Consider the following 25,000-nt stretch of genomic DNA (forward strand, 5'->3'; position numbering starts at 1 on the left):
TAAGCCGTCTGGGCAGTTGTATTCAAGCTGGCACCCAGGAATATTATGTTTTGTGAGGGCACTAGTTTTTATTTCTTTTCGTTTACTGTGTACCCTAGGCAACTTAGGTGTTTGACAAATGCCAGATGCTGTAAAAGAATGTCCCTGCTTTCTGCTTGAATAAGACAGTCATTCAGGTATGGGTATATCTGAATTCCTCTGTCTGCAGTATGCAATTACTGGTGCCAGGCACTTTGTGAAGACCCTGGGCGCAGTAGATAAGCCAAAGGGCAGTGCAGACAATTGGTAATGCGTTGAACCTGCAATGAAGCGGAGGTATCTTCTGCAATTTTGTCTGATAGGGACATGCAGGTATGCCTCCTTAGGTCCAAAGTGACTAGACAAGCATTCCTGCCCAGCATGGGAAGAAGCTGTAGTGTTAGCATCTTGAATTTTGGTACTTGCAGATAGGTGTTCAGAATTGAAAGATCCAGAATGGGTCTCCATGCTTTGTCCTTTCTTGGAACTAGGAAGAGTCTTGAGCAAAATCCTTGTCCTTGCTCCTGTGTAGGTACCTGTTGAATGGCTCTCATGTTCATGAGAGCTGTAATTTGTTTTTGTGCCTCTGCCCATTGATTTGGCATTCCTTTGATCCTTGGTAAGGTATGAAAGTGGAATCTGTAGCCTTGAGAGACCATGTTTAGAACCCATTTGTCTTTTGTGATGATGTGCCAGTTGTCTGCAAAAAATGCTAGTTTTCCTCCCAAGGGTGTTGCCAAGAGAGATTTGCTTGGTAGTTTGAGGATAGTCATTGTGTCTGCCTTCTGCTAGCTTGGGGCCTGTCTTCTCCTTTTTTCTGGGTAGCAGAACCCCATTGGCGAGGTTTGTAAGGGCCCTGTGACTGACCTCTGCCCCTTGGGCATCTGTATTTGCCCCTCTGTGATCTGTCTGAAGATGGAAAAGACCATTTTTTTGTTGGTCAATTTCTGCTGAAGCGAGGGGGTTGTACCTGCAAGAAATACTTGACCGTTTGCATAGATTTAGCCTTATCCTCCATTTTCTTTAAAACCTCTTCTGCTTTGACACCAAATAATACAGCCTGTTGTAAAGGTGCATCTAATAAGTTTGCTTTAACGTGGTCAGGGAGGGTTTGCTCTTTTAACCAAGCATGTCTACGGATGACAGAGCCAGTAACACCTGCTCTACAGGAAGCTTCCAGTGAATCAAATCCGCATTGTAAATGCTTGCCCACCTGTTCAACTGCATGCAACAGATCCTGCATTTCCTTGAATTCGGGCTGTTCTGAATGTGAGCTCATTTTTGTTTTAACTGAGACATCAGGAATTGTTGATATTTCAACATGTGAAACTGGCAATTCAATGCTCTCAGCCAGAGTTGCAGAGGTGTACATTTTCTTTCCCCATCTATCTAGGGCTCTGAAATCTCTTTCAGAGGGCACAGGATTTTTAGCTATAGAAGCTTGTGCTCCCTTAGGACCCTGGGATATGTTTTCTGGGTCAGCTATAGGGCTTTTATAAAGGAATTTGTGTGAGTCAGGTACTCTGTAGTATCTGTCTGGTTTGGCTGGAGCAGGAGGTAGAGAGTCTGGATTTAAACTAGACTCCAAGTAGACATCATCCACAATATCTAAAACAGGAGGGATAGCAAGAGGTCTGTGCTGGGGTAATAAAAGGAACTCTCGGAGCATTTTCTTAGAATCCGAGTAATCCTGGCCTTCCAAGTAGAAATGTTCCCTCCGAGTATGTAATGTTTCCCCAAAGGAGTAGTCTTCAGGGGGAGATGCTGAGGGAATAGAGTCTTCAGCATCAGAATCCTCATAAGGTGGAAAAGTGTAATCCTGTTCCTCAGAAGAATCTGAGGAGAGAGAAACCTGGTCAGAGGATGCGTAATCCTCCTCTTGTCTTGGTCTTTTATCAGGAGGGGAATGGGAACCCCTGATAAGGGTAATTAAATCTTCAGCCATCTTAAGCATCCGTTTCTTAGGCATGGGGCCTTGACCTGTAGACTGATAGAACAGTTTTCTTAGGTTTTAAAAGGAGTTTTAAGCTTAGCATAAGATTTAATGGTGAGTGTAGTCTGTCTGAAGACACCTTCTGCAACCGAAGGTGTTTCCTCTGCACCGGTGTCCAATTCTGCTACGGTGTCGGTAGATGGCTGCATCGGCCTAGTAGACTCTGCCTGGGAGTCTGCAGCTGTCTGGGGTTCCAGCTCTGCAGTAGTCAGGGGCTGAGTAGGCGCCTCACTGAAAACCGGAGAACCGGCGACAGGCCCAGCTGAGGACTATGGGTCTGGCTTATTCCTAGGCTGCCTGTCCTTATCCTTGCGTTTTTTTATGAACTGCTGTAGTCGGCTGCTCCGACAGCATGATAAAATTTCCTACCAAAGTAATTCCGTGCGAAGTCAAAACGGCATTTGATAGTACGGTTATTAAACCTAGCGCAAAACAGACAACCTGGGACGTCGTGGTCTGGGCCTAGGCAAGGAATACAATAGGAATGGAAATCCTTATGAGGTATTTGCTTCCCACAAGAAATGCAATTGTTAACTTTTTCTGACATCGGACTGAGGCAGGAAAATGTTCCCCCAATGGGGTACTTAGCTTTATTGAAGACTTCGGACTGAAATTCAAATCGAAAATCTCGGGTGTCGGTTGACAGGCACTGCCAAACTGCTTCGGGCACCGCGCGGCAAGAAAGACGGAAGAAAATGGCGTTGATGCCGCTTGTATATCCCTGGCACACTGACGTCAAGGAAGAAGTGACAGCAACTGACGCTGGACCAAGACTTTGGAATTCGGGCCGACTGCGGGACTGCCTGACGGCAGGATAACCAGAGTGCGATGACTGCAGCAGGGTAACACTAACATCTGCCCAGTCTGCCAGAAGCCTAGGAGATGCCAAAATAGGTCTTTCAGATAGGTGAAATGCCAGACAGACCCAGAATGGACCTAGTGATGGTAAGGGCTCAATAGAGTCAGTCCTGCAACTGTTTACGGTGGGAGAGAAGGAATACTGCAATACGGACATCTATGGTTATGGTTAAGATTTTACACAACTAATTTTATTTCCTTCTATTCTCATGTTGCAGTATTCATACTGTGGGAGAGAACCAGCCCAGGAAGGGTGGAGGAAGAGGTAGCAGATTCCAGAAATCCTTGCAGGAAAAAATCTGCTCTGGCAATATGGTCCAGTTTATAATGTTTGGAGAAGGTATGCACAGTGGATGAGGTGGTTGCTTAAAGGATGGTAGCAGCCTTTGGAAGAGGATACTGCTGTAGTGGAAAGGGCCTTAATCCCCTGATTCAAGGCCTTTCTGTGGTATGAGTAGCAGAAAGAAATGGTATTTGTGATCCAAGAGGAAATGGTCTGTTTGGAGACAGTCTTGCCCAGGGCTCTGGGGTGGAAGGGAAAGTACAGTTGTGTACACTTACCATAAATGTAGATGTTAAGAGTGTATTCACTGTTGCAGTCATGACATTTGGGTAATCCTGCTGGCATGTTACCCTCAGTCAGCCTGAATTCCAAAGTCTTGGGTCCTGCGTTGGCTGCTGTCGCCCCTTCCCTGATGTCAGGTGTATAAAAGAAGCAGCCAACGCCATTTTCTTCAGTTCCGGCCTGCGTCATACGCGAGGTCCAAAATGAATTAACCCCGCATCTGAACACCCTGTTCAGTCTCGGCCTCTCAACAGGATATGTGGCCATAGAATGGCGCACAGCAACGGTGGTTCCGCTGCACAAGGGTGGGCCCACAACAGACCCTGGGAACTGCCAACCAATAAGCCTGACCAGTCGGATCTGTAAGGCAATGGAGCAAATTATGGAACTCTTAAATGGAGAGATTGGGAACCTCCAAACACTTGACCCCACACAGTTCTGCTTAGTCAAGGGCAGATCATGCCTCCTGAACCTGGTGACTTTTGAGACACTCAGGCTATAGATAAGGGAAAGGAGGTACACATGGCTTACCTTGACCTTGCTAAAGCATTTGACACCATTCCCCATTCAGGTATTATTGATAACTTACCAACATGGGCATAAACCCTTGCGTCACAAGATGGATCGCAAACTGGCTCTCAGACAGATCCCACAAAATAAGAGTAGTGGGATCTATGTCCGAATCCAGACCAGTAAAGAGTGGTGTACCTCAGGGCTCTGTCCTGGGGCCCCTCCTGTTTGGCATGTACTTCTCAGAAGTAGAGGCAAGCACTGAATAGCTGTGGCTGACCAAGTTTGCAGACGACTGCAAACTGGGTGCTATAATAGAGTCTCCGGCAGACATGGATATCCTCCAGAATAGCCTTAACGAGACTGATGCATGGTGTCAAAGCCATGGTCTCAGGCTAAATGCTAAAAAATGTGTAGTAATCCCCTTTGGAAAAAAAACAAGTACCCGCGAACTACCACATAGAAGGTAACCCCCTGAAAACTGAAGTAGTAATAAGGGATCTAAGGACCCAAGTAGATATTCAGCTTTCCTTTGATAACCATGTTGCCAAGGTGGTTAGAAAATCCTTCTATGTGACCCATCTGATCACGAAAGGATTCGCATCAAGATCTAAGGATGCAGTGGTGCCCCTCTACTCTTCCCTCATCAGTCCCATTGAGTACAATGCAACAACTGGAATGTACCTGGCTAGGCATCTCCAGCAGCTGGAGAGACCACAAAGGTACCTCATTAAGAGGATTACTGGCCTCAAACAGTTGCCCTATGAAGCATAATTGAAAACAAAGGCTTTTCTCTGTTGCATACCGCCTTCTTGGAAGTGATCTCTAACATACAGAGCCATGTCCAACCCAGAACTGTTGAACATGCTCCATCTTAGCAAAACCAAATCCACTCGAGCTACACGCTCTAGGGATATAAACCTTAGCACAAAGAATAGAACATGCTGGAGGGATAGATTCCCTTCGCAAAGACTTCCCTTGCTAGGGAAAGTACAGTTTTGTACCTACCATAAATGTAGATGTCCGAGAGGAATGCATCTGCAGTCTTTACAAATGGGTTGTCCTGTCGTCAGGCAGCCCTTCGGTCGGCCGGATTCCAAAGTCTGGGTCTGGCTTCGGCTGGTTTCGCACTTCACCCGACGTCATTGCGGCAGTTATTCGGGTATAAAGGCATCAGCCGACGCCATTTTCCTCAGTGTTTCTTGCCCCAGATGCCAGGTGCCCTCTTGGATGGCTAAATTTGGATAAATGCCAAAGTTTCCAAATAGTAGAGAGCAAAGACACAAAATAAGCATGTATGTACATATATACAAACAAATACACCATAATAGATCCCCCCCAAGCTAGCTGAAGATTGGCAAATACCCTAGGGTACCTCAGAGGGAAGGAGGGTGGGTAATCCTGACTGCAGATGCATTCCTCGGACATCTACATTTATGGTAGGTACAAAACTGTACTATGTCCTTCAAGGATGCATCTGCAGTCTTCTAAATGGGTAGAATACCATAGCTAAACTAGGGGAGGAGGAAATGAGAAGAGATTATGGTGTAGTTAGGATCCCTTGCAAAACAGCAGTGGCAAAACCAGCACGGGATCTAGAGTAAAGAGGTAAGTTATAATGCTTGGCAAATGTATGCACGGAGGTCCAAGTAGCAGCCTCTATAATGTCCTTGGTAGCCACTCCTCGTAAGAAAGCTGTGGTAGTGGCTGTTGCCCTTGTGGAGTGAGGCCTGATGTTGTCTGGAGTTTTCTTTCCATGGTAGGAGTAACAAAATCTAATGCAATTTCCTATCCATTTGGAGATTGTCTGTTTAGAAATTGGTTTTCCTTCCTTTCCTGTTGCATATGCTATCAGAAGCTGGTCAGTTTTTCTATTGTTTTTTGTCCTGTCCAGGTAGTAGCGTAATTGTCTGTGTACATCCAAGGTATGTAAGAGCCTTTCTCCCCTGTTCTGTGGGTTGGGGAAGAATGTAGGAAGGTGGATAGCCTGATTTAAAGAGACTCTGGATACCACCTTAGGCATAAATGTAGGATTTGTTCTCATGGACACTAAGATTAGGAAGGGTTGCACTGCCATTAATGCCTGTAGTTCAGAGACCCTTCTTGCTGAAGTTATTGCCAGCAGGAAAGCAGTCTTCCAGGATAAGTATTGTAATTCTGCTGTTGCTGCTGGTTCTTCTAGCACAAAGTTCTAGCACAAAGTTCAAGTCCCATGCTGGCAATGGAGGTTTTACATTTTTAATTCCTCTCAGAAACGGTCTGAGTAGAGGATGCGAGAAGACAGGAGGATCCAAGCTGTATTCTGCTGAAATAGCTGATGCATGTATCTTGATGGAAGAGTAGGACAGGCCTGTATGGAAGAGCTCCGCCAAGTACTTCAGGATGTTGGCTATGTTCACCAGTGTCGCATCTTGCCCCTTTGCAGCACTCCAGATGAGATAGCTTTTCCATTTTGCTGCATAATTCTTTCTTGTTGAAGGTCTACGAGCCTCCAGGATTATGTCTTTAACCCTTTGGGATAAATTTGGGTTAATTGCTGTTATGTAATGTTCCAGGCAGTTAGCTGCAGAGTTTTTAGGTTTGGATGCAGGATGTTGTAGTTGTTCTGTGTTAGCAGTAATGGGATCAGGGGCAGTGTCCATATTTGTTCCCGGGACATGCTCCTCAGCAGTGGATACCAATGTTGTCTTGGCCAGTCTGGGGCTATCAGAATGATCCTCGGACGTTCCTCTTTGATCTTCAGAAGCACCTTGTGCATCAAAGGAAGTGGTGGGAATGCGTGTGCTGTCAGGCCTTTCCAACTGAAAGATAGAGTCCACCTTCCAAGCAAGTGGGTGGTAAGTCCTTGTGCAGAATTTCTTCAACTGGTGATTGAATGGGGATGCAAACAAGTCTATTTGTGGTAATCCCCATTCTCTTGTGATGGTTTTGAAGATGTCCGGATGCAGCATCCATTCGTGAGCATCTGTTGTAGTTCTGCTTAATATGTCTGCTAGAATGTTTTCTTTCCCTGGTACATAAATTGCCTGTAACTGAATGTTGTAGCTCAGAGCCACATCCCATAGGTCCAGTGCCAGCCGGCATAGAGGGTATGAGTGTGCCTCCCTGTTTGTTGATGTACCACATAACTGTGGTGTTGTCTGTCCTTATCAACTGGCCTTCTTGGTGAAAAGGTCTGAATGCCTGGATTCAGAATTTTACTGCCATCATTTCTTTTAGATTTATGTGCAGATGCAGCTGGTCTTGAGTCCATAGGCCTTGAATGCACTTGCCCATCATGTGTGCCCCCCAACCGAGGTCTGAGGCATCTGTCGTGATGGTTTGTCTTGGTTGACTTTTGCAGAAGGGCAATCCTGTGTTTGATTGGCAGGCCTGAGCCCACCATAGGAACTCTTGCTTCAGGCATGGGATCATTGGAATTTTGGTTTCTAGGCTGTGCTTGTGCTGGGACCACAAATTCTTTACGTACCACTGTAGCTTTCTCATATGTAGCCTGGCATGAGGGACCAGTATTATGCAGGATGCCATGAAGCCTAGAGCCTGTAGCACTTTTCTTGCAGTTAGATGGTTCTGCTTTGTTAATGCCAAGAAGTATAGAGGAAGTTGCTCTTTCTTTTCTGCAGTTAGAAATGCCATTTGTTTTGATGTGTCCAGTTCTGCACCCAGAAAGGTTATTCTTTGGGATGGAATCAGCTTTGACTTTTTTGTATTGACTGTATATCCCAGGGCTTGCAGCAGGTAAGTCTTCTGCTAGTTTTTGTTGTCCGCTTGTATCAGGCAGTCGTCCAGGTAGGGATAGATTTGAATCCCCTGAAGTCTGCAATGAGCGATTACTGATGCCAGGCATTTCGTGAACACTATGGGCGCAGTAGATAAGCCAAAGGGCAATGCTGAGAATTGATAATGCTCTGATCCTGCAAGAAATCTGAGGTATCTTCTGCAAATTGGTCTTATGGGGACGTGCAGGTATGCCTCCTTGAGATCTAGAGTTACCAGCCAAGACTCCTTGCCCAGCATGGGAAGAAGCTGCTGTAGAGTCAGCATTTTGAATTTTGGAACAATGAGGAATGTGTTTAATGTGGACAGGTCTAGAATAGGCCTCCATTTGTTTTCTTTTCTTGGTACCAGGAAGAGTCTGGCGTAAAATCCCTTCCCTAGCTCCATAGATGGTACCTTTTCCACAGCTCTCATTCTTAATAATTGAGATATTTGTTTTAGAGCTTCTGTCCTTTGAGTAGGTGGTAGGTTTGGCATTCCTCTCTTTCCTGGTAGAGTATGGAAATAGAACCTGTAACCTTGGTCTATAGTTTGCAAAATCCATTTTTCTCTTGTAATGCAGTGCCAGTTTCTTGAAAATAAGGTTAGCTTTCCGCCTAAGGGTGCTTCTAGTTGTTCCCTGGTAGGCGGTGCCACCACCAAGTCACTGTGATTGAGTTGTTGTAGTGGTGGTGGCTGTATCCGTGCCTCGTTGGTTGTTACCCTGCCACTGGCGACCTCTGTATTGGTTTCTGCCTCTAGAGCGCCTATTCCTGCCTCTTTGTGCCTTAGAGGAGTCCGGAAAGGACCAATTCTTGGAGGGCCAGTTCCTGCTAAACCTTGGAGGTTGAACTTGTAAGAAATCTTTCACTGTTTGCACAGATTTTGCTTTCTCTTCCATCTTTTTTAGTACCTGCTGTGCAGGGGAACCAAATAAATTGACCTTGTCCATAGGTGCATCCAAAAGCTTAGATTTGACATGGTCTGGTAATGCCTGTTCTTTCAACCATGCATGCCTCCTGATAACTGTGCCAGTCATGGCTGATCTAAAGGAAGCCTCCAGTGCATCATAGCCACATTTTAAAGAATGGTTACTAACCTGCTGTATGTTATGTACCATTTCTTGAACATACTTTTTATCTAAAGATTCTTCAGAGGACAGCTTTTTAGTCAACTGGTCAAGCATAAACTTTATATTGAATCATATGAAATTGGCAGTTCAAAGCTCTAGCTGACAAAGTAGCAGAGGTGTAAACTTTTTTACCCCATCTCTCTAAGGACCTGGATTCCCTTTCAGAGGGGAGGGGGTTTTTTAGAAGAAGTAGCTGCTACAGCTTTAGGACCCTGGGAGATGGTCTCTGGATCTGCAAAAGGAGCCTTATACAAGTGGTGATGAGTGTCCGGGACCCTGTAGTACCTATCGGGCTTAGCAGGAGCCGGAGGTAAAGAATCAGGAGCAGTGCAAGCATCATTAAATGCATCATCAACAACAGAAAGAACTGGAGGTATAGCTAAAGGCCTATGCTGTGGCAAATGTAGGAAGGTCCTAAGCCTTTTCCTAGAGTCTGAGAAATCTTGGCCCTGCCACTGAAATTGTTCCCTCATAGCATGCAAGGTTTCCCCAAAGGAAAATTCCTCAGGAGGAGAGGCTGAAGGGATGGACTCCTCAGCATCAGAGTCTTCGTAAGGAGAAGAAGCCTCAGGAGGGTCTGTATGTTCTGAATCCTCTGCGGATACTGGCTCAGGGGGCTCTGCTCTAGGCCTCTTTTCTGGAGGAGGGAGAGAGGCCCTGTCTGGATGAGGCTGGGCTCCACGAATTAAAGAGATGAGATCCTCAGCCAAAGAAAGCATATGGGAGCTGGAGCTGGGCCTGTGAGAGGGGGGTTTGGCAGGCACAGGTTTTGATGCTTTGGCTGCTTTAGCCCTGGCAAAGGCCTTAATAGACATAGCTGGAGGAGGCCTAGCAGCTCCACGTGCAGGGGTGGAGATATCCAGGGGAATGGTGTCTGATAAATCCTGTGAAACCGCAACAAAAGGTTGGGTTTCAGAAGCCGTTTCTACCAGGTTAGAAGAGGCCTCGGTAGAAGGCAAGTTATCGGCTGAAGAAAGAACCGCTTGCTCGGTTTCGGCTGAAACCGAGACACTCGTGGTTTGCTTAACCGCGGTTTCGGCCAAAACCGCGGACCGCGAGTGTCGGTACTTTTCTTTGCGTTTTTTGGTTATTTGCGTAGTCGGAGGATCCGACGGCATAATGTAGGCAAAATCTGAGCCGAAAATCTGTTCAGCAAAGTCGGCGGCGTCTAAGCGTCCGCCCGGTTAAAGAAGCACAGGCTAGACAAGCTGCTACGTCGTGGTCTGGGCCTAAACAATGTATGCAATAGGAGTGGAAATCTTTATGAGGTATTTGTTTCCCACAAGATAAACAGTTATTAACTTTCTCTGACATCGGCTGAGGCAAGAAAGAGTCCCCAACGGGGTACTTAGCTTTATAGAAGTCTTCGAAGTAGTATTCGGTAGTAGTAATCTCTGGATCTGACCGACCGGCACTTGCGAACAGCTTGCTTCGGGCGCCACGCGGCAAGAAAGACTGAGGAAAATGGCGTCGGCTGATGCCTTTATACCCGAATAACTGCCGCAATGACGTCGGGTGAAGTGTGACACCAGCCGAAGCCAGACCCAGACTTTGGAATCCGGCCGACCGAAGGGCTGCCTGACGACAGACACACACACACAGACACACACACACAGACACACACACACACACACAGACACACACAGACAGACACACACACACACACACACACACACACACACACAGACACACACACACAGACACACACAGACACACACAGACACACACACACAGACACACAGACACACAGACACACAGACACACAGACACACAGACACACAGACACACACAGACACACAGACACACACAGACACAGACAGACACAGACACACACAGACACACACAGACACACACAGACACACACACAGACACACACAGACACACACACAGACACACACACACACACACACACACACACAGACACACACACACACAGACACACACAGACAGACACACACACACACACACACACAGACACACACACAGACACACACAGACACACACACACACACACACACACACACACACACACAGACACACACACACACACACACACACACACACACACAGACACACACACACACAGACACACACAGACACACACACACACAGACACACACACACACACACACACACAGACACACACACACACACACACACACAGACACACACACAGACACACACACACACACACACAGACACACACACAGACACACACACAGACACACACACACAGACACACACACACACAGACACACACAGACACACACACACAGACACACACACACAGACACACACACAGACACACACACACAGACACACACACACACACACACAGACACACACACACAGACACACATATATAAAACTACATGCACCAATATAAAAACTTAACCTTCATCTACAAGCAAATACACCACATAAGTTGTGTAAATCAGAGAAGGAAAGAAAAGTTCCAGCAGAAAAGGACTGCAACAGTGAATACAGTCTTAACATCTACATTTATGGTAAGTGTACACAAAGTACAGTTGTGTACCTACCATAAATGTAGATGTTAGAGTGTATTCACTGCTGCAGTCATTACACTTGGGTTATCCTGCTGGCAGGCTACCCGCAGTTGGCCTGAATTCCAAAATCTTGGTCGGGCGTCTGTTGCTGTCGCCTCTTCCCTGACGTCAGTGCGAGAGGGGTATACAAGATGCAGCAGACGCCATTTTCTACAGTTTCTCTTACCCCAGATGTCAGGTGCCCCCGAGAAGGTAGGCAATACATATTGTTTATAAAAAACATACACCAAAATAAACAATACCTTCATCTACAAGCAAATACACCACATAGGTTGCATAGGATAGAGAAGTATAGATACAAGTCCCAGCAAAGAAAGGGGGATGGTGGGTGGGTAACCTGGACTGCAACAGTGAATACACCAACATCTACATTTATGGTAGGTACACAACTGTACTATGTTCATAGTGTTTCACTGTTGCAGTCATTACACTTGGGTTGAATCCCAAAGCTGAGGTAGGGGCGGCTGGGTCTAAATAGGATTAGGAGTGGCTAGGAGGCCCTGCAGAACTGCAGTGGCAAAGCTGGCTCTAGATTTAGAGTAAAGAGGTAAGTGATAGTTCTTCTTAAAAGTGTGCACCGAACACCAAACTGCAGCCTCCAAAAATTTCTTTGGTTGGTACTCCTCTGAGAAAGGCTGCTGATGTGGCTGTTGCCCTGGTAGAATGTGGTCTAATATTCTTGGGCACTGATTTGCCATGCTGTGCATAGCAGAAACGAATGCAGTGTCCCATCCATTTTGAAATATAGTTTGCTTTGAAATGGCCTTTCCTTGCGATCCTGCAGCATATGCCACAAACAGTTGCTCAGTTTTTCTGAAAGCTTTTGTTTTGTCCAAGTAGAAGCATAGCTGCCTGTGCATGTCCAGAGTGCAGAAGTCTCTCCCCTTTACTCTAGGGATTTGGATAAAAAGTTGGCAAATGAATGGTTTGGTTAAGAGCCACACTGGATACTACATTTGGCATAAACGTTGGGTTTGTCCTTGTCCAGGTGAAAGATGACAAAAGGTTCCACTGCCACTAATGCCTGTAACAGAGACCCTTCTTGCTGAAGTTATTGCTAAGAGCAGAGCAGTTTTCCATAAGAATTTTATCTCAGCTGTATTGTCTGGCTCAAAAGGAGGTAGTGTGAGCTTTTCCAAGACAAAGTTGAGGTCACATGTAGGTATCGGTGCTCTCCTAGGGGGTCTTCTCTTTTTTGCCCCTCTGAGATGCTGTCTTAGCAGTGGATGTGAGAAAATAGGAGGTTCCGTATTGTAATGAGCTGAAATGGCAGAGGCATGGATCTTAATTGACGAGAAGGATGGGTCTTTGTCCAGCATCTCAGTTAGGTATTGTAAAATCTGAGGAATATTTGGAACAAGCAGTTTAAGTCCTTGTGCCTGGTTCCAAGCACAGAATCTCTTCCATTTTTCTGCATAAGATTTCCTGGTGCTGGGCCTCCTGGCTTCCAAAATGACATCCATAACTGCTTTAGAGAGAGAGGTGTGTTCTGAGTGGCTATATCACTCGCCATGCAGTCAGATTTAAGGTTCTGAGTTGGCTGTGCAGAATCGGATTGTTTTGTTGGGTGAGAAGATACAGAATTTGAGGTAAAGCCCAGGCTGGGCCTTGAGACAAGCTCTTTAGGATTGGGTATCAGTGCTGGCGTGGCCAGTCTGGGGCAATCAGAATCATATTTGGCTTCTCTTGTCTGACTTAGGAGTACCTTGGGGAGGGGAGGAGAGGCAGTGGTGGAAAGGCATAAACTGTTAGGGGTTTCCAGCTGAATGACAGAGCATCCACTTTCCATGCTTGTGAGTGATAAGTCCTTGTGCAGAGTCTCTGTAGTTGGCAGTTGTGAGGGGAGGCAAATAGATCTAGGTCTGAGCATCCCCATTTCCTTGTTATGCTGAAGACTTGTGGATCTAGTTTCCACTCATGAGGGTCCATGAGGTTTCTGCTTAGTTCGTCTGCCAGAGTATTTTTCTTTCCTGGCAGGAATTGTGCTTGCAGATATACTTGATAGGTCAGTGCTGTTTTCCACAAAGTCATGGCTTGCCTGCAGAGGGGGTAGGAATGTGTGCCATGTGTGCCCCCTTGCTTGTTTATGTACCACATCACTAGTATTGTCCGTCTTTAGCAATAGTTGTCCTGGATGTAGTAGATCCTTGAAGGCTGTCAGGGCATTCTATACAGCTAGCATCTCTTTTTGATAGATATGAAAATGCATTTAGTCTGTGGGCCACGTGCCCGGAATACATTCTCCCGCTGTGTGCGCCCCCCAGGCATAATCCGATGCATCTGTTAGTGTCTGCCTGGCTGTGGGTGAAGTGAAAGGCTGTCCCTTGTTGTGGTGACAGTGCAGTGCCCACCATCGAAACTTGTTGCAGGCAGGGAATGAGAGTTTTTATTGTTTCCAGGCTGTGGCAAAGTCCAAACACTTTTTTTGATACCATTGTAGCGTCCTCATATGCAGTCTTGCATATGGAATTAGCAGGATGCAGGATGCCATGAAGCCCAAAACCTGCAGAATTTTTCTTGCAGGTAGCTGGGTCTTTGTTGCCATCATTTGAAAGTGAGTCAGTTGCCTTAGTCTGGTGCGAGATAAGCCATCTGGGCAGTTGTATTTAAGCTTGCACCCAGGAATATTATCTCTTGAGAAGGCACTATTGATTTTTTTGTTTACTGTGTACCCTAGGCAAATTAGTAATCTTTTACAAACGCCAGATGCTTTAGTAGAATGTCCTTGCTCTCTGCTTGAATAAGGCAGTCGTCCAAGTAGGAATATATTTGAATTCCTTTTTGTCTGCAAAATGAAATTACTGGTGCCAGGCATTTTGAGAAGACCCTGGGCACAGTAGATAAGCCAAAGGGCAGTGCAGAGAATTGGTAATACATTGAGCCAGCTATGAATCTGATGCATCTTCTGCAAGATTGTCTGATTGGGGCAAGCAGGTATGCCTCTGAGGTCCAAAGTAACTAGCCAAGCCTTCTTGCCCAGCATGGGGAAAAAGTTGCTGCAGTGTCAACATTTTGAATTTTGGAACGTCCAGGAAAGTATTTTGAGTAGACTGGTCCAGTATTGGTCTCCAGGCTTGGTCCTTTCTGGGTACCAAGAAAAGTCTCGAGTAAAATCCTTGCCCCTGCTCTTGCTGTGGTACCTTTTGAATAGCCCTCATGTCCATGAGAGCAGAAATTTGTTGTGCCTCGGCCCATTGATTGTGTGGCAGGTCTGGCATACCTTCTGGCCTTGAGGGTGGAACCTGCAACCCTGAGAAACAATATTCAGTACCCATTTGTCCTGGATGGTCATGTGCCAATTTTGTGAGAGAAGTGCTAGTTTTCCCCCTAAGGGTGCTGTCAAAAGGTAACTGCTTGGCATTTGTAGAGGAAAGTCATTGGGACGGTTTCCTATAAGGTTGTGATTTGTCTTCTCTGCCTTTGGGGGCTGAAGCACCCCATTGTTTAGGTCTGTATGAACCTTGGGGCTGAGATCTGCCTCTAGAGCGTCTGTATCTGCCTCTTTGTGGCCTGTTTGACACTGGAAAGGGCCAATTTTTAGAAGGCCAGTTTCTGCTAAATCTAGGTGGCTGAACCTGTAAGAAATCCTTTACTGTCTGCATTGATTTTGCTTTGTCCTCCATTTTCTTTAACACCTCTTCTGCCTTAACACCAAACAAAGCATCATGCTGTAATGGAGCATCCAATAATTTTGCTTTAACATGATCAGGTAAACTGTTCTTTTAACAAAGCATGCCTTCGAATGACAGAACCTGCAACTGCAGCTCTGCGAGAAGCCTCTAATGAATCAAAACCACGTTGCAAAGTATGCTTTCCCACTTGTTCAGCTGCATGCAATAAATCCTGCATTTCCTTGTTCAAGACATTCAGAGCCTGTAAGCATTTTCTGTTTTAGCAAAGACATTAGGCATTGTTAAGCATGTGAAACTGCCCTTGCAGTAGAGATGTAACCCCCCCCCCATCTGTCCAGTGCTCTAGAATCCCTATCAGAGGGAACAGGGTTTTTTTGCAGTGGAAGCCTTGACCCCTTTGGGACCCTGAGAAAGTGTTTCTGGGTCAGCAGCAGAGTTTTTATAAAGAAATTTATGAGAATCTGGAACCCTGTAGTACCTATCTGGCTTAACTGGTGCAGGGGGTAAGAATCAGGAGACAAACTGTTTTCAGAAAATACATAAACAATATCTAGTACAGGGGGATAGCAAGAGGCCTGTGTTGAGGCAATAAAAGAAAGTCTGAGCCTTTTCTTGGATTTAGTTGCCACTCGTGGGGGATCTATGAGGTTTCTGCTTAGTTCGTCTGCCAGAGTGTTTTCTTTTCCTGGCAGGAATTATGCCTGCAGATGTACTTACTAAGTCAATGATGTGTCCCATAAAGTCATGGTTAGTCTGCAAAGTGGGTAAGAATGTGTGCCCCCTTGCTTGTTTACATGACTGTGGTGTTGTCTATCAGTATTTGTCCCGGATGAAGTAGGTCCTTGAAGGCTGTCAGGGCATTTTGAACAGCTAGCATCTCTTTTTGATTGATATGTAGATGCATTTGGTTTGAGGACCATGTGCCCTGAATGCATCTTCCTGCCATGTGGGCCCCCCAGGCATAATCTGATGCATCCGTTGTTAGGTGTCTGCCTGGCTGGGGGTAATGTGAATGGCTGTCCCTTGTTCTGGTGACAAGCCTTCGCCCACCATCAAAACTAGGGAATGAGAGTAATCATTGTTTCCAGGCTGTGGCAATGAGTCCAAACACTTTTTGGGTACCACTGAAGTTTCCTCATATGCAGTCTTGCATATGGAATTAGGATGACGAAGCCCAAAGCCTGCAGAATTTTTCTTGTAGATAACTGAACCTCTGTTGCAAACATTTTGAAATAGGTAGTCCATTGCTTTTGTCTTTGGTGAGATAAGCTATCTGGGCAGTTGCATTTAAGCTTGCACCCAGGAATATTATCTCGAGAGGGTACTAGTTTTATTTCTTTTAGTTGACTGTGTACCCTAGGCATGTTAGAAGTCTTTTCACAAACGCCAGATGCTGTAGAAAAATGTCTTTTCTCTACTTGAATTAGTCGTCCAAGTAAGGATATATTTGTATTCCTTTCTGTCTGCAGAATGCAATTCCTGCTGCCAGGCACTTTGTAAAGACCCTGGGCACAGTAGATAAGCCAAAGGGCAGTGCACAGAATTGGTAATGCATTGAGCCCGTCTTGAATCCGAGGTATCTTCTGCATGATTGTTTGATTGGGACATGCAGGTACGCCTCTTTTAGGCTCTAAAGTCACAAGCCAAGCATTCTTGCCCAGCATGGGCAGAAGCTGCTGCAAAGTCAACATTTTGAATTTTGGTATAAACAGGAATGTGTTCAGAATAGATAGGTCCAGTATTGGTCTCTAGGCCTTGTCCTTTCTGGGTACCAAGAACAGTCTCAAGTAAAATCCTTGTCCCTGCTCTTGCTCTGGTACTTGTTGAATGGCCCCCATGTCCATGAGGGATGAGACTTGTTTTTGCACCTCTGCCCACCGATTTTTTTTTTTGGCAGATCTGGCCAGCGGTTTGCCTTTGGCAGGGTATGGAAATGGAACTTGTAGCCTTGTGACACTGTTTAGAACCCACTTGTCCTGGGTTATAATGTGCCAATTTTCCCCCTAAGGGTGCTGCCAGGAGATAAGTGCTTGGTGCAGGCAGGGGGAAGTCATTGGGACTGCTTCCTGTATAACTGTGATTTGACTTCTCAAACTTTGGAGGTAGAAGCACCCCACTGCTTTGACCTGTATGAACTTTAAGCCTGGGATCTGCCTCTAGGGCATCCGGATCTGCCCCTTTGAGGTCTGTCTTACACAGGAAAGGGCCAATTCTTTGTAGAACAGTGTCTACTAAACCTAGGTGGCTGTACTTGTAAAAAATCTTTGACAGTTTGCAAAGATTTAGCTTTGTCCTCCATTTTCTTCAACACCTCTTCTGCCTTAACACCAAACAAAGTATCATCCTGTAAAGATGCATCTAATAATTGAACTTAGACATGATCAGGCAGATTTTGTTCCTTTAACCAAGCATGCCTCCTAATTACAGAACTCGTAACTGCGGCCCTACAGGAGGCCTCCAAAGAATCAAAACCACATTGCAAAGTATGCTTTCCAACTTGTTCAGCTGCATGCAATAAATCCTGCATTTCCTTGTTTTCTGCACATTGAGTTTAACAACATTTTCTATTTAAGCAATGCCATTACATGTTGCCGATATTTGAGCATATAAAACTGAAAGTTTAAGGCCCTAGCAGATGTGTAAACCTTTTTTTTCTCCATCTATCCAATGCCCTGTCAGAGGGGGTAGGGTTTTTTGCAGCGGAAGCCTTAACTCCTTTGGGACCCTGTGAAATAATTTCTGGGTCTGCAGCAGGGTTTTTAAAAAGGAATTTATGAGAGTCAGGAACCCTGTAATATCTGTCAGGCTTAACAAGAGCTGGAGGTAAGGAGTCAGGGGTCAGACTAGACTCCGAAAACACATCTACAATGCCTAACAGGTGGAATGGCTAGAGGACTGTGTTGAGGTAGTAAAAGGAAATCCCTGAGCCTCTTTTTAGATTCTGAAAAATCTTTGCTCTCCCAGTGGAAATGCTCCCTCATGGTATGCAAGGTTTCCCCAAAAGAACAGTCCTCTGGAGGAGAAGCTGAAGGTATAGATTCTTCAGCATCAGAATTCTCATAGGGGGAAGAGAATATTTCTGATCAGAACAGGAATCAAGAAGAAATAGAAACCTGATCTGAAGATTCATAGTCAGTCTCTTGCCTAGGCCTCTTATCAGGAGGGGGATTGGGAACCCCTGATCAAGGTAATCAAGTCTTCGGCCATTTTGAGCACATGTTTTTTTTGGGCATAGAGGCCTGTCCACGTGGCTCGAGTTGGTTTCTTTGCTTTAGAAGGTGCTTTAGTCTTTGCCTTTGAAGCTTAAGTCTGTTTAATGTAAAGATGTTTAGGTTTGAACACACCCTCGGAAGCCTGTGCCTGCTCAGCGGGCTCTGAACCCATCTGTGGAAATAGGCTCCAATACCTTTAGTTTCCAGCGGCATAGCAGACTCCACATGGGAGTCGGTAGCGGCCTGCAACTCTAAAGTAGCAGGAGTCAGGGGCTGCAAAAGCGCCTCACTGAGAACCGGCGACTGGCTTAGGAGAAGCTTAGTCTGTTTTGGACCTCTGTTGTTTATCTCTCCTTTTCTTTGCGTTTTATGTGAACCCCGGTAGTCTGATGGCTATCAGACAACATTTCTGGATAATTAAACTGGCATCCAAAATAGTTTAAAGCAAAATCATACAGACGCTCAATAGTGCTTTGGTTAAATCTAGCACAAAACAGACAACCAGAAACGTTATCAGGGCCTAGGGAAGGAATACAGTAAGAATTAAAGTCCTTATCAGGTATTTGCTTTCCACAAGAAATACAATTATTAACTTTCTGACATCGGAATGGAGCAAGAAAAAAAAAAAAAAAAAAAAAAAAAGTTTCCCCAATGGGGTACTTAGCTTTATTGAAGACTTCAGATCTGAAACTCAAACACGAAAATCTCAGGAGTCGGTCGGCCGACCGGCACTTGCGAACTGCTTCTGCTTCGGGCACCAAGCGGCAAGAAAGACTGAAGAAAATGGCGTCTGCTGCTTCTTTTATACCCCTGACAACCTGACGTCAGGAAAGGGGCGACAGCAGCCGACGCAGGACCCAAGACTATGGAATTCAGGCCGACTGAGGGCAACATGCCAGCAGGATTACCCAAATGTAATGACTGCAACAGTGAAACATGAACATCAGTTGGTTTGATTTTCTGATGGCCTTGGTTTTGTCCAGATAAAATCTTGCCTGTGAACATCCAGGGAGTGTAGTATTGTCAGTCATTCTGAGGAGAGGAGAAAAGTTGGTAAGTGAATGGACTGGTTTAGTGAAAGTTCGTTGACTACTTTGGGCATGGAGGGATTGGTATGCATGGTCACCCTGTCTTTATGGAAGATAGTGTAAGGGGGGCATGTCATGAGTGCCTGAAGCTGACACCCTTCTTGCAGAAGTGAGGGCTACCAGAAAGCCTGTTTTCCATGTGCACATCTAGACTATATGCCAAAGTGGCTGGTTCAAATGGAGGTAGCACAGGTTTTTCCAGGATATAGTTCAGGTCCTAGGGTGGTGGAGTAAGCTTTCTGGGAGGTCTTATGTACAAGATCGCTTATAACAATTTTACATCCAACCTGGCAAGTAAAGGAGGTTCCAGGGGTAGGCAGGCAGCGATAGCAAAGGTGTACTTTCACAGAAGAGTTATGAAAAGTCTGCTGAAATCAATTCCCACATAGTCCTTATGTCTTTGGAGATGCCATATGGACAACCTTTGCCATTTAGGACTGTAGATCTCCTTGTATTAGGTTTGCTGGCCTCCTGCAGGCTAGATAGCACGTCCTCTGTGTAGGTGTCTGAGGGGTACTAGAAGTTTATCACCCAGAGAGTTAAGTTCAGCATCTCTAGGTGTGGATGGATGACAGTTCTGTGAGTAGGTCCACCTTGAGGCAACTTGTGGTGATTGCCCTTGGCAAGCGACTGTAGAAGGGGGAACCAATGCTGCCTTGGCCAGTAGGGAGTCACTAGCAAGATTTTTTGGTACAGCTCTCCTGACAGTCAGGAAGACTTTCTGAATGAGGGGGAAAGAGAAGAAAGGCATACAGAAACAGGTCATTCCATGAGATGAAGGCGTCCACTCTCCAAGCTAGTGAAGAGTGGTGCTTGGTACAGAATTTAGTCAGTCAGTTGTATGTTCAGGGGGAGGCAAACAGATCTACTTGAGGGGTACCCCATCAGTGGACAATGTCTAGGAAAACTTCCCAGTGTAACATCCACTCATAATGTAGTGAGAATGACCTGCTTAGGACATCTACCTGCTTGTTGACCTGGGAAGGGATGCATGTTGCCTGTAGGGATACGTTGTTCTGCGAGGCCAATTTCCAAATTTGCATTGCCAGCCCCCACAGGAAGTAGGAATTGCCCCCATTCCAGTTTGTTGATGTACCACATGACAGTGGTGTTGTCTGTGAAGATTCGCAGAGGGCCTGGCTGAAGGATAGGGAGAAAGGCATTCGGGGCTAAATGAGCAGCAGTCATTTCCCTGATGTTGATGCGTTTCATCAGGAGGGATGCCTGCCAAGGTGCTTGCATCTAGACTCCGTTCATGTAGCCCCTCAGCCCAGATCCAGGGCATCTTTGCATACATGTTGAGCTGGTGTGGGGGGTAGGAGGGGTAGTCCTAGATTCCCTTCAACTGTTGTATCCAGCACCTTAGTTCTGTTTTTAGACAAGGTAGGAAGGGCATCTGGAAGTAGAGGATGGCTGTGCTGGGATCACATGTTCTTTAAATATCACTGCACCTTCCTCATGTGCATCCTGGCTAGGGGGTAGCATAGGGATGGTGGCTGCAGCAATACCCAGAAAACGCATAAACTATTGCTGACAGCTGGTCGATCTGGAGGTGGTCTTAAAAATGATTAGTCAGGGAGACCACTTTGGTCTTGGGGTAAGAATGCTTTCATTAGGTCTGTCCGAATCCTGCAACCCAGGAAGACTTTGTCTTGTTCTGGGGACAGGGATGACCAGGGAGGTTCAGTGTGAAGCTTAGTTTCTGAAGCAGGGACAGAGAACTGGAAATGATTTTTTTAGGGTCTTTTTCTGCAAGAATTAGAATATCTAGGTAGGGCTAAATATGTATGCCCTTGGTCCTGCAAAAAGCTAAGGTGAAAGCTAGGCATTTGGTGAAAACCCTTGGTGCAGTGGACAAACCAAACGGCAATCCAGTAAATTGAAAATGAGAGCAAAGCCCAGCAAAACACAAGTACTTCTTGTAGTCTGGGTGTATAGGGATGTGGAAGTAAGCCTCCTTCAAGTCCAAAGTGGCTATGAATGCTTGTTCATAGGTAGGTACTAGGCTACCGGCCCAAAGGCCTACGTAAGCCTAACCAACAAGGTTCCCTGTCTTACACCACCCAAGAAAGTTATTTTCCTGTGCCACTGTCGAGCAGACACACAGAAGTGATCCCCGGGGTGCATTTCCCATCCACTCAAGATTTTTCTTGGAGTGCTAATGAAGAACTTTGCTTGACATAGTGGGTAGCCTATTCCAGAGTATGGGAAGTCTCTGGGACAGGAATCTATCCCTCCAGCATGTCCTGTTTATTGTGGTGACAAGGTTTAGGTCCCTAGAGTGTGTAGCTCAGAGGAATTGGGACTTTTTTAGGTGTAGCATGTCCAACAGCTCTGGGTTCGACATAGCTTGTTAGGCAGAGATAACCTCGGATCTTGCCACCTATTGCCTTCTCCCACCTTGTGGTGGCAATAGTGAAGCAGGGTCTGAAGGGAAGCATTCTGAAAGGGACTTTTAGAAAAAGGTTGAGGACGGATAAGTCCAGGATTGGTCTCCATGATCCCTCCTTTTTTGGTACTAGTAATAGTCTAGAGTAAAAACCTTTTCCTTCTTGTTCTGATGGGACATATTCTGTGGTGCCTTGTGCCCATAGGTCCTGGATAATGGGTAATTAGGTGAAGCTGATTTTTTGGGTGGGAAGGGGATGCCCTGTGGGATGGGTCTTTCCTGCCAAGATAGGAAATATCCTTTTTCCACAATTGCCAGCACCCAGCAGTCTGTGGTCATTTCTTTCCAGGGGGCAGAGAGACTGGAAGACAGGGGGATATGGGCAAAGGAGTTATGCATTGCCATTACATCTGTCCTGAAAGGACAGAGTTGGCTGAGAAGAGGTAGTCTTAGAGTACTGCATCCTAGCCCCTTCCCCATGCCTGGTAGATGAAGGGGTGGCTGTGGAGGGGGCCCCTTCTGACATAGGATGTTTTGGCAGGATAATTTATGTAATAGTTTGGTACAGGAGATACCAGCAGGTATTTAAAGGTATTTTAGTTCTTTGCTCTCCTCCTATTTTTTTTTTTTTTTTTTTTTTTTAAGAGTTCTACAGACAGTTTACCAAATGGAAGGTTATGATCAAGTGGAGCATCTAAGATTTTGAACTAACGTCTTCTGGCAGTGGCTGGAGCCTAGGTCAGGAGCATCTATGAAGTACTGATGCAGCTGACTTAGCAGAGGCATCTGCAGAGTCATAACTGAATCTAATGGAGTGCCTGGCCACCTGGGATGCCAGGGATTGTTTAGATACTACTTAATGTCTTAAGACAGTCAGGCAAGGAGTTTAGAAGTGTAATATCTTGTGATACTAAGTCCACGGCATATTTAACCATATATGTGTTTGGTAGTTAATTACCCTAAAAGCCAGAGTGGAAGAGGTGCACGTCTTCTTGCCCAGCCCAGACACAACTTCACTGTCTTTACCTGAAGGTAAGAGATGAAAGGGATCAGTACTATTTACCTGGGGTCACAGCTATCACCAGCAGGGTCTGCCAAGGGGGGGGGTTTACTAGAAATTTGTGATCAGGCACCTTATAGAAACTATCGGGTCTCTTTGGAACAGAAGGCGGAGAGTCAGGGTTCTTTAGAGCAAGAAGCAAAAGCATCAAGGTATGCAGGGATAGTACAATTGTGTACACTTACCATAAATGTAGATATTAGAATGTATTCACTGTTGCAGTCATCACATTTGGGTAATCTGCTGGCAGGTTGCCCTCAGTTGGCCTGAATAACAAAGTCTTGGGTCCTGCGTCGGTTGCAGTCTCTTCTTCCATGACGTCAGGGGGTCGGTTGCAGTCTCTTCTTCCATGACGTCAGGGGTATAAGAACATGCAGCAGACGCCATTTCAAACAGTTTTTCTTGCCCCAGATGCCAGGTGCCCCCCAAATGGGGATTTATGCACCATGGTAAACCTGTCTCAAAGATTGTTATTCAGGCCGACTGAGGGTAACCTGCCAGCAATTACCCAAATGTAATAGCTGCAACAGTGAAACACGAAGAACATCACTGGAGGAATGGCCGATGGGAAGGGTGATTCAACCTGTAGCAGCTCAAAGCATCTTTTACTGTGTTTGTCATTTGGGTAATATCCCATATGAAATATTCATCTTCGTGATAGTCTCACCAAATGTTCTGTCCTCTGGAGGAGAATCTCCTTCAATAGAATCCTCATCTGGAGAATAATAATCCAGGGGAAGGCTATTTGGGAAGAGTAAGTAATTGACTCCTCAGAGAAAGAGGAGAGGGCCTCTTCTTCATCCTGGGGAATAGAGGGAAGGAGTGAAGTAGCAGAAGCAGTCCTTGGGCTGAGCAGTGGAACAGAGGGAGCCAGAAGCAGCTGTAGGCCTAAAGGCCATGAAGGCCAGAATCAGGGACTGTAAAAGACTGCCAGTCTGGTTGTCCTTCTGGAGGGGTAGAAAAATGTTTGGTCTTTTGCCTCATTGTCAAAGGAGCAGTTTTGGGAGACGCTGTAGGCCTCTACTTTTGGGGCCTTACCTGAAAGGAACAAGATTCCCGAGATCCAGAAGGGCCGTCCAGTGGAACCTGGTTCTCCCTTGAAGTAACAGATGTCCCAAGTCATCTCCACGGATGTGGAGGCTGGTGCTTCAGAGATGGCTTCCTCGAGGGGGGCCATAGAAGCAGACTGCTCTAGCAGACGTCCCTCAACCCCTATATCTGTGGTGGGTGGGGCGTCTGACAAAGGCAGAGGTAGTAGGTCATGAAATTTTGGCCTTTTTCTTTGGTAGTTCCATCTGGGTGGTCGATTTGGGATCCATCCTTAAGAGATAACTTAAAGCCTTTGATTTTCTAAATACCAGGTTAAGGGCAGCCAGACCGCTTACAGGTGTTTTAGGGACGAGGGATCAGCAGATGGAGCAGGAGGTATGGTAGTGTTCCCGGCCTAGACAAAAGAAGCACAAGTCATGGGCGTCCTTATGTGGAATTTGATGCCCGCATCTGCATTTACCTTTCTTAGCAAAAATCAGCTAATGTTAAAACAAGCAAGCCAAGCTCAAGCAATTAAGAAATCCCCAACCAGGTACTTCGCTTTAGACGTCTTGATAGATGGGAGTGATGCAATCAATCGGACGTTCGTCTGTGACAGAAAAGTTATGAGGTCTGTGCATGCAGACATCACATTTAAGGCCCCTGGTTTATGGCTCTACGTGACCTCCCATGCAACAACTGCCACCAGGCTTAAAGCTTTTGTACTGGAGCCAATGTTCGGATCGCCTGAGGCAGATCATCCCACAGTAAGAATACTGCAACATGAGAATAGGACATCAGTAAGGATAATACAGATGGTTCAGGTGTTTACTGGCAGTTAGACTTTAGAAAAGCTTAAATTGCTGGCATTAACTTGGACAGAGCTTCTCCCATCAGTGCAACAAAAAGGGAAAGGATTAAAAAAATGCAGTAATTTACTTACCTGCAGCTATCAATTTGCCATCAAGTTCTGCAATTCCTAACCCAGATCGAGCATAGTGCATAGGAGTCATTGGCTGATCAACAGGATCCTCCTGTGGTGCTTCAAAGCTCATACTCTTCAGCAGACGTGGAGTGCCAGTAGGTGAACTCTGGGGGCTGTTACGACCATGCAGGGAAATAACAGACAGCACACCATTTAAGACAGCCAGGCAAAGATAGGAGTTATCTGAAATGACAGATAAAATAGTC

The 25,000-nt window shown here is 45.8% G+C and overlaps 1 protein-coding gene across 2 annotated transcripts in view; it reads right to left on the bottom strand.

Annotated features, from left to right (window-relative positions):
• LOC122813157 (influenza virus NS1A binding protein) overlaps positions 1-25,000 on the bottom strand; it is a 462,133-nt gene that overhangs the window by 232,051 nt on the left and 205,082 nt on the right. For both annotated transcript variants that reach the window (XM_044085313.1, XM_044085312.1), the window contains exon 10: positions 24,753-24,977. In XM_044085313.1, the coding sequence (XP_043941248.1) occupies positions 24,753-24,977 (225 nt within the window). The remainder of the gene's footprint in view (positions 1-24,752; positions 24,978-25,000) is intronic.

This window comes from Protopterus annectens, chromosome 10.part0, assembly GCF_019279795.1.
Source record: "Protopterus annectens isolate FY-2018-M chromosome 10.part0, PAN1.0, whole genome shotgun sequence".
Lineage (NCBI taxonomy): Eukaryota > Metazoa > Chordata > Ceratodontiformes > Protopteridae > Protopterus > Protopterus annectens.